Below are 9,277 nucleotides of genomic sequence, written 5' to 3'. Positions count from 1 at the left end.
ACAACATCTGCGTATGTTAAACCTACCTAAGTTCTTATGGTGACCAGGCTTCAGTAAGAGGAAGCTGAACTTGAAAGCATATGAAGGCCCACGTTTTGCATGTGCTTACATTTAACTCAGGAATTTCTCCCTCACCGTCCCCTTCTGGACTGCCTCCACAAAAACTCACCAATCTGCCACAACCCCTCCCCGCCACCCCCAGCCCCCACAAATGCAAATTACTCAAAGAGCACACCAGAAAGAGCTGTCAAACTCTCCTTCCTGACACTTGGTGTTCTGGAAATCCACCCAGCAGACTTTAAAGAAACAAAAAAAAACCACGGAAGTGCAAGTTTGGAAAAAAGCTGAGTTATCAGCAATGGCCCCACCACACATCCGAGATAAGTGCCAGGGCATATTTGAAGCCTTGGGGAATAGCCTCTGGAAATAGAGGATATTTTTATGCCAGACATAATTCGGGCTAAGGCAGAATGCACAGCCATAATTCGGGGGGGAACAGAGTGGTGTCTGAACTGGTCCCTGATATCCTGCAACAACTTTGGCGTAAATCCAGCTGCTTTGTGGACTGGCACCCTCCATTCTGGAGGAGATTCAAACTAACAGCAATGAATGTAGAAGCTCTGGGTGTCATCTAGGGTAGCAGTTCGGTTTTTAAACCATAGAATATAGCAAGCATTTGTTTTGCAAATTAACTAAAAACAAAATAAAAATATTCTATCAGTAAGATTTTGATACTTACAATATTGCTTTCAGTTTTGGAAAATGTTGTTAGACTTTTTTTAAAAAAAAAAAATTATTGTCAGATCCCAGGAGTTTTGCAAGATGTAAAAAGGCCCTCACAATCAGCCCTGCCCAGTAGCATAGCATAGCAAGGGCAGAGAGGGGCTCCGCACCCCCTTGGGAGTGGGGCATGCTCCCCCACTCATCATCAACATCTCCTTGCCACTGCTCCTGCTGCCCGCCACCACTTGTGGCAACTTGCCACTGCTGCTGCTCCTGCCACCTGTTGCTGCTTCCAGTAAGAAGCAGATTTTTATTTTATTTTTTAGATTATAATCTCTGGTGACAAGGATCCATTTTATTTATCTATTTATTCATTATTTCTCTATGTAAACCACTTTGGAAACTTTTGTTGAAAAGTGATATATAAGTTGTTGTTGTTAGTTGTTGTTGTTGTTGTTGTAAGAACCTGGAAGGCCCCATTCCATTCTTCAGAGAGCAATGGTATCTTCCAGCTTCTTAGCAGCTCTTTAGCTGGCTGGGAATGGAGGGCATGCATGTGCCTTGCTAAGAAGCTGCAAGGACCCATTCCTCTCTAAAGAGAGCAACAGGGCCTTCCAGCTTCTTACCAGCCTTCAAGCCAGCTGGCAAGCAGTGGTGGGTGGTAGAAGCGGCAATGGTGACAAGGCGCCACATTTGCGTGATCTGGATCATGACCTAGGACATGCAAATGGGGAAGGTGAGCAAAGTAGTCCTCAGGCTCTGTGCAGCTTGTATTCTGAGAAGACATCTGAACAATTCTAGCTCTGCCCCTGGCCCTGCCTGCATAACTTTGATAGTCACACCCACATCATAGCTATGGGGCAAGTGTAGAGGGGTCATTCAGATGAATACCCCTCTCATTGATTAAAGGATGCTCCAACAGCATGCCGTGTAATTATGTCAGGCTGGGCATGCTCTCAGTGTGATCCTGTCCTCCTCATGTGTGCTGGCTGGCATTCATCTGAATGGCCATCATCATTCATCTGAATGGCCATCTTGAATCATTCTAAGGCTAAAGAAGTAGGTCTAAAACTAGGTATTTCATCATTGTTCCTCAGAGGCGTAACGATAGGGGGGCAGGGGGGCACGTGCCCCGGGCGACATCTTTGCGGGCCATGTGGGGGGGCGCCGCCATGACCCCTGCCGATCCCCCCAATTTTTTTTTTTTTTTAAATTTTAAATAAAAAATTCTCCGGCTCAGCAGCAGCAGTCAAGGGAGCGCGTCGGCACCCCCTCCCCCACGAGTGGTCCCTTCCGCGCCCATTCACTGCCAACATTCTTTGACTCTCCTCGTACCCGTTTATCTCACTGCCTCCTCCCGCTACCCAGTAGGAGACAACCATTTACATTTCAATCCCCCCCCCAAGGTTTCGCTCTCTCCTCTCTTCCCCCACCTGTTTATTTATTTATAGGTTTAAATAATGCGCGCGCTGATGTCACACGGGCGTAGTTTCTGATGAAGGCAGGATGGAATCAAGCCAGTCAGTGGGCATAATAGTAACCGCCTTTAAACATTTTCATCCGGGGTTCTTCTCCCTTCTCTTCCCCCCTCCCCTCACTTTCTACTATCGTCCCAAATGCTAACCATCCCCCCACCGGCTTCTGCCTTCTTTTTGCACATGCGCTTCAAGTGCACCCCCTCCCCTTTCTTTCAGAGACCGAGTGAGAACCGTTGCACATGACAGAGAGAGCGCGGGTGCGCGTGAGCCGCTGAGCGAGACTCAACAGTTCTTCAGTTAAGGAGGTGTTGTTGGCTTCGAGGCAGCGTGCGGGCGTGCGTGAGTGAGGCACTGCTGCTGTGTGCGGGGACCGAGGCGGCACCTGTGGAGCCTTTTTGGCTGTACAAACAGCATCAGCATTGTCCCTGCCTGGAGGAAACCGAGGCATAGAAGCCGAGGAGGAGCAGGAGAAGGGAAGCGCGCGCAGGGTGGGTGGGCGAGTGAGCGCTTATCTCTTTTTGAGGACTAGCTTGCCTTAGTGTATCTGCAGAGGGGCATATTTACCACCCCCTTAAGCCCTTGACTGCTGACAACTAGGCACTTTTAACGCATACACACGCATGCCTCCTTTTTGGTGGGGTGGGTTATCTTCCCCCCAGTCCCCTACACACACTCTTTTAACAACTGTAGTGAAATATTTTGAGGAAACGATAAGTGCAGTCCTCCTCTGTACAGTTCTGATATTTAAAAAAAAACCTCCATCCATCATCAAAAGCCCCCAGGATGGGCTGGGCTGCACCCTGAGCGCAGAGGACAAGGCGGCGGTGGAAAGGAGTAAGATGATCGACAGAAACCTGAGGGAGGATGGTGAGAAAGCGGTCATGTGTGTTGGGGGCGCGGTGGGGGGCGGCGGCGGCAGGGGGGCGCAATTTCAGTGGTTGCCCCAGGTGCCGTTTTCCCTAGTTACGCCTCTGTTGTTCCTTGGCTTAAGTGGGGATATGCAGAAATACATTGAGGGTTCCACATGTTTCTTGCTCCAGTTTGAAAGGCAATGAGTCAGCAAGGAAGAGAAAAGGCTTATTTACACAACATATTTAAAGAGTTTCATTTATTCTCCCCAGGAGACCCTGGAAAGGAATTGTAGTTCTGTGAGTTAGGAGGCAGGTATCTCTAACAGAATTTTCAGTACTCACACCAAACAACTATTCTTGGAGAAGTCATGGTAGATACGCTCGTATAAAACCTATGCATGTGTTTAACACTGATATGCCCAAAGAAATACAACAAATAATTTAAGTCATATTTTCAAAATCTGGTGCTTCCAGAACAGAAATTAAGGGTCAAAACACACAAGAAGCATCATTAGAAATTCCATTAAAAATAAAAATAATAAATATAATAGTATTTTATAATAATAAATAATAAATAAAATAGTCACTGTGAAGGAGCCCAGTCAGGATTGGGACCCTGGCAAATGAAGAAGGAATATTTAGCACATGCCCCTCACGTCACGGTCTTGATGAAAATTGTTCTTCATTGAAGCTTCTTTCCTAATATTAATGGCCATTTTGAGGGAGGGTGTTTTTCTTCAGAATTCTGGCATGAGGGGAAAAGCTTAATTATCCCCATGCACCAGAGTCTCGTTCTTGATCAGGCGCCCATGCAGCTGCTATTTTAATGGGAAGAAGGATGGAAACTCTAATGATGCTTCTAGTGTCACATGTGGTTTGATCCTAAAATCAGCTCCTGAGACAGGGTTGACTGAGGATGTCAACAGTGCTTTCTTTTGTGGGACAGGTGTCAGATCTCTGGATGATTTTCTGTGTCCCAGTGCAAAGTTCACCCTCTTGGAAAATAGTTTCAAGAGAAAGAATGCTGCACTTAAGATCTTTAATTATCTCTTTAAGAGTGAAAGGGAGGAAGCAATCGGGTAGGAATCCTTTGGGGAAAATTGTTTTTAATGGCCTACAGTGAACAATGCAATCATTGCATCAGTCAGCTGGGGCTGTGAACTGGGGAAATAAATACGACCTCTCTGACATCCCAAGCAGGCAACGCAAAAGAAGGGTGAGAACAAAGAATGGGCTGAGCATCTGACAGATTCAGAGCAGGGAGTGAAGATTCCTGTCACAACTTTCAGGTGGGAAACATCTTCATAGAGAGACACATCTGAGCTTTTTGGAATCTAAACTCTGAGGGAATTTAGGAGCTAATATTTCTTCTTAACAAGACCTGAGCCAGAAAAATATCTCGCCCCCCCCCCCATATCCCCAGGCTCAGGTTGAACTCAATGTATTTCCTCAAGGTTGAACACTGAGGGAGGTAGGCACTGGACAACATAGGCCAAGGCATTCCTGACACCCACCATGCAGTGTTCTTCCAAGGGTAATCTAATTAGAACACAGCAATATATTCCAAACCAGGCTGACCTTGCATTAGCAGGGTCATTAACTCCATTTTTTTAGAGCTAACCCAGGGAATCGTCACAGGGACTATTTCCTTCAGCAGAAGAGCCAAAGTAAAAACTAGAATGTAGAATAAATCAGATAAACAAGGTACTATGGAGACTGTGGCCATAATCCAGAAAAGGAGAAGGTCGACAGAAAGCTGCATGCCTTGTGCTGCTCTTGTGGTTCTGACACAGATGGTTGAGGCTGAAGATGAGGCTCTCACAATCTCAGTCAACTCTCAAGTGGGAAATATGAGAGCAGGAGGAGAATGGCATAGACTACGTAGACACCCTTTGTTCTTTTCCCCAGCATAGGTTGGTGATATGAGGGACTTCTGAGTGAAAAGATAGGAGGGGTGTTCTTCACCCCTAGATAGCTGTACCAGGTGCATAAGCAAGCTCTTGGGTCTGTCCCTCCACTGCTATTTTTGAGGCCCCACTACTGCAGATCCACATGCAGAAACCTGTTTTTAGCCCTCAGGTTTGTCACTAAGGAACAAACTGGATGTGGTGTGGGAGACTTTTCCCTGGATTTCTCAGTGACTTTTTCTTTGCTTAAAAGTAGCCATTCGGGAAGGCAAGTTGGAGGTTGGGCATTGTGCTGGGAGGTGGGGAGCCCTTTCTCTCTGTGTAGTTTCCTCAATCTAAATGCCACCCCAACTACTGTGAACTGCAAAGGGAGAAAGAAAGTGGTGTGTTATCCTTGGCTGACACACCACCCAAGGGTACATAATCTCACTAATACACAAGAGTAAGCCCACTATTTCCAATGGGTTTATTTTGTGTAACAGCATTTGCTCAATTTTTTTGTTTATACAATTGGTGCAGTTGTTAGGCTCATGTACCCTTGTATGGTATGTAAGCCAGCTATTTTCTTTTTTATCCTCTGGGGCTAATAGCAGCTTGGAGTGAGGCAATGTAATCAAAGGAACACAGTGGACAAAACAGGGTTAAGACCCTTTCCAGGAAATATGATCCATTCCAAACCCTCAGTGGATGCTACATTTAAGCAAATAAAAAGATATCAAAAAATCTGTGATAGGATCAAGTTTAGCTCTAACTCACTCAAACATATTTTGAAATAAAAAGAGAGAGCCAGCTATTTAGTCAACAGCAAGATTAATGAGTTGTGCAGCAGATAAGAAACTAGATGTCTAAAGTGGGCCCCTGCTAGTAAAGGAATCGTTTTAGCATCTAGTCACACAACCACATTTTTAGGTTGAGAATGAAGTTGGAATAGATCCGGGAAGGGATCAACACATATAGAAGCTATTCTCATGATCGGCCAAAATCGAGCTAAGGGAGCCTAGCCCGATTTTGGCAGAACATGAGAACCACTGGGCTCGTAGGCAAGCCCAGTTTCTCCAAAGTGGGTAATCCACTAACTTACCCCTCCCTTTAGATGAGGTTAGTGGAGCGAGCACTCTGCTAACCCCGTCTTTTTAATCGTGTATTGCTGCAGTGCTGCTCCGTGCCACAGCAACACATGAGGAGACCCCCGCCAGGAGGCTGAAATAAGCCTCCTGGTCCTGGGGGTCTCTCCAAGATGCCCTGCATGCTCACGCAGGGCATCCTGGAACTTCTGGGGGCTGCCTGGCCCCGCATCCCTGCAGCCCCCACTGGCTCTGGAGACTGCAGTTGTGTGGGTGGCCGATCTGGCCACCCAGGGCTGCAGCCTGGATTGTCTGCGGGGAGAGCAGACCAAGCCCGCTCTCCCCGCTGACCTCATTTCAGTGAGTCTCACCGATCGTGAGACTCGACTCATAGTTAGGGCCAGCCCACATGATTAAATCTATATCTGGTAAGCGGGGTAGCTGAGATTCCCACAGTATAAACATTTCTCATTTCCAGTTGGCCGAATTCAGACATACAGGATAACCACTATTATAGCTGACTGAGGTTGTAACTGCAGTTTGCCTGAACGTGCAAAACTGCGGTTACAAGTCAAACGCTAACTCATTTTTGCCTCACCAAACACCAGTTGGCTTGGAACCTTCTGTTATCTCTAAGTTTCGCCGCCAACAACTGAGGTTTTGCTGCTGAAGTGTTATGCCCAAATGCTGACTCAGCTATAACTGCAGTTTCATGCCTATTCCAAACTCCATTCATAGAGCCAGCAGGGATCTGCCTCGGCGGCTGGGCAGCAGGGAGGAGCTCCCCTCTCCTTCAACTAGAATTTGGCTGGCCACAGTTTGGTGAATATCTGTGGCATGATTTGGAGTTAAGAATCAAAACCTCACCCATGCTTAACTCCAGCTAACTTGTACATCTGAATTGGGCCCGTTGTGTGAATCCATAATTTTTCAGTGATGTCAGGTCAGCACCATGTCAACCCAACATTTACCTGGGATCATTAATCTTAGATCTCAACTACAGTTATTGATCCTGGGTAACTTTTGGGTGGAAGAAGTACTGAACCAAAATCACCAAAAAATAAATAAATCAGATTCACACTACCAGAAATTAGAAGTGTGCATGCCATGGAAATCTCAGACTGTCTGGTTACTTTTGATTGTGTGTGAACCAACTCTTAGTTACATGCTTGTATGGTTGCTTCACCACCAGCCAATGTTGCAGCACATCCCATATTTAGCCCAGCACTGCAAAGTTACTAAAGATGAATGGAGCAGTAGCTTGGTAAATGGGTTGCGCTATGAGCAGGGGTGAGCATGTAAAAAAACCCATCCATATAGCCTACCAGCTTTGTCATATACTTTAGCATTTACTATCAGCATACATTGAGAAGTAGAAATGTCTTTATTGAAAAGCCTCTGACCTTGATACAGCTTGCATTCATTCTCATTCATAAGTAAATCTCTTTGAACCAAATGGCATGTTAAACATTTCTTACAGCTAACCTCTGCTGCTTGCCATGAAATTTCGCCATGATTAACTGTGGCTGGATTAGGTATATGTTGCACCTAAAATGTTAATTGGTTTTGTTTGGGGTTTTTTGGTAAGACTAAAAGGCTACCTTGAGAAGAACAGTAAAAATTCATAGAACTGGGAGGCAGATAGACTGGGAAGTAGTTGAAATTAATAAATACAGAGAATCAGAACTGTAGTTGAGAGAAAGTGGCTCTCCAAGGACCTATCTCTGCAATGATCTTTGGCTTGCAACCAGGTATTTTGAAGTCGGTAGAATACTTTAAATAGTGTTGTTTAAACCATTTAAACCGTTTGTTGTTTAATATATGTGAACTTCTTTCCTTTTTTAGGAAACTTTGTGCTTCCTTCTGATCACAGAATCAGCACATGGTATTTTGGGTGATAAGTAGACCTGGCTGCAGAAAGAAGAAGATCGCTTCTGCCAAAGTGTAGAGTCTACCTCTTGCCTATTGTCCTGTTCTTGAGCTGCTTTTTTTTTTTTTTTTTTTGGAGTGAGTTCCATCACCTCTTTTTCTTTTGTTTTAAGATGGTGGAAGGCAATCATACCCAAGTGACAGAGTTCATTTTCTTGGGCTTCACAGACAATCCACACCTAGAAATTGCCCTCTTTGCCGTGTTTTTGTTCATCTATGTGGCCAACGTGGTGGGAAATGTGGGCATGATACTCCTGATCATTGTTGATGAGCAGCTCCACACACCTATGTATTTTTTCCTTTGCCAACTCTCCTTAGTGGATCTGGGCTACTCCACCGCCATTGCCCCACGCATGCTGGCCGACTTCTTACGTCCACGCAAGGTCATCTCCTTCTCCAGCTGTGCCACCCAGTTTGCATTTTTTGTGGGCTTTGTGGATGCTGAATGCTATGTCTTGGCTGCCATGGCATATGACCGCTATGTAGCCATCTGCCGTCCACTCCATTACACCACAGTCATGTCAAAACAGGTCTGTCTGGTATTGGTGATTGGTTCCTACATAGCAGGTCTTATCAGCTTGGTATCCCATACCAGCCTGACCTTCAGCTTAGATTTCTGTGGCTCCAATATCATCAACCATTTCTTCTGTGAGATTCCTCCCCTTCTAGCATTGTCATGTTCTGACACCTATGTGAGTGAGATCCTCCTCTTCAGCCTTTGTGGATTCATTGAGTTTAGCACCATTCTTATCATTCTTATTTCCTACCTCTTCATCTTTGCTGCCATCTTAAGGATCCACTCTGCAGAGGGCAGGTGTAAAGCCTTCTCCACCTGTGCTTCCCATCTCACTGGGGTCACACTCTTTTATGGGACAGTTATGTTTATGTACTTGAGGCCAACATCCAGTTACTCACTAGATCAGGACAAATGGGCCTCCGTGTTCTACACTGTTGTGATCCCTATGCTGAACCCCTTAATCTATAGCCTGAGGAACAAAGATGTGAAGGAAGCTATTAAAAGAGTCATCAGCAAGAAAGTTTTATCCAAGTAACAAATTCTCTTAATTATGAGATAATGGGTTAACAGGGTCATGATATGGTGTATTGTGTATTTTTTATATCACAGTTTAATTGTATGCAATAATCTACTGACCTAGATAATGCTGAAGTCAATGTAAAGTTTAATTTTTAAAACGATAATAATTGTTCCATGGAATTTGATTGTTCCAGGTGAATAGTAAAGAAAGGAAAGGAAGAAGATGCATTATCACAAAGAACTGTGATATCCATTTCCATGTGTGAGGATATGTGACTGTAATTCAAGT

At 45.1% G+C, this 9,277-nt stretch overlaps 1 protein-coding gene across 1 annotated transcript; it reads left to right on the top strand.

Annotated features, from left to right (window-relative positions):
* The first annotated feature begins 4,256 nt into the window (after positions 1 to 4,256).
* Positions 4,257 to 9,004, top strand: LOC128340977 (olfactory receptor 1019-like). Its single transcript, XM_053286936.1, has 2 exons — positions 4,257 to 4,341; positions 7,869 to 9,004. The coding sequence occupies exon 2, from the start codon at positions 8,066 to 8,068 to the stop codon at positions 9,002 to 9,004; it is 939 nt and encodes a 312-aa protein (XP_053142911.1). The 5' UTR covers positions 4,257 to 4,341; positions 7,869 to 8,065.
* The last annotated feature ends 273 nt before the right edge of the window (positions 9,005 to 9,277 follow it).

The sequence above is a fragment of the Hemicordylus capensis genome, chromosome 1 (assembly GCF_027244095.1).
Source record: "Hemicordylus capensis ecotype Gifberg chromosome 1, rHemCap1.1.pri, whole genome shotgun sequence".
NCBI lineage: Eukaryota > Metazoa > Chordata > Lepidosauria > Squamata > Cordylidae > Hemicordylus > Hemicordylus capensis.
Note: the sequence above shows the minus strand (reverse complement) of the source record. Positions and strands in the feature narration are given on the sequence as shown.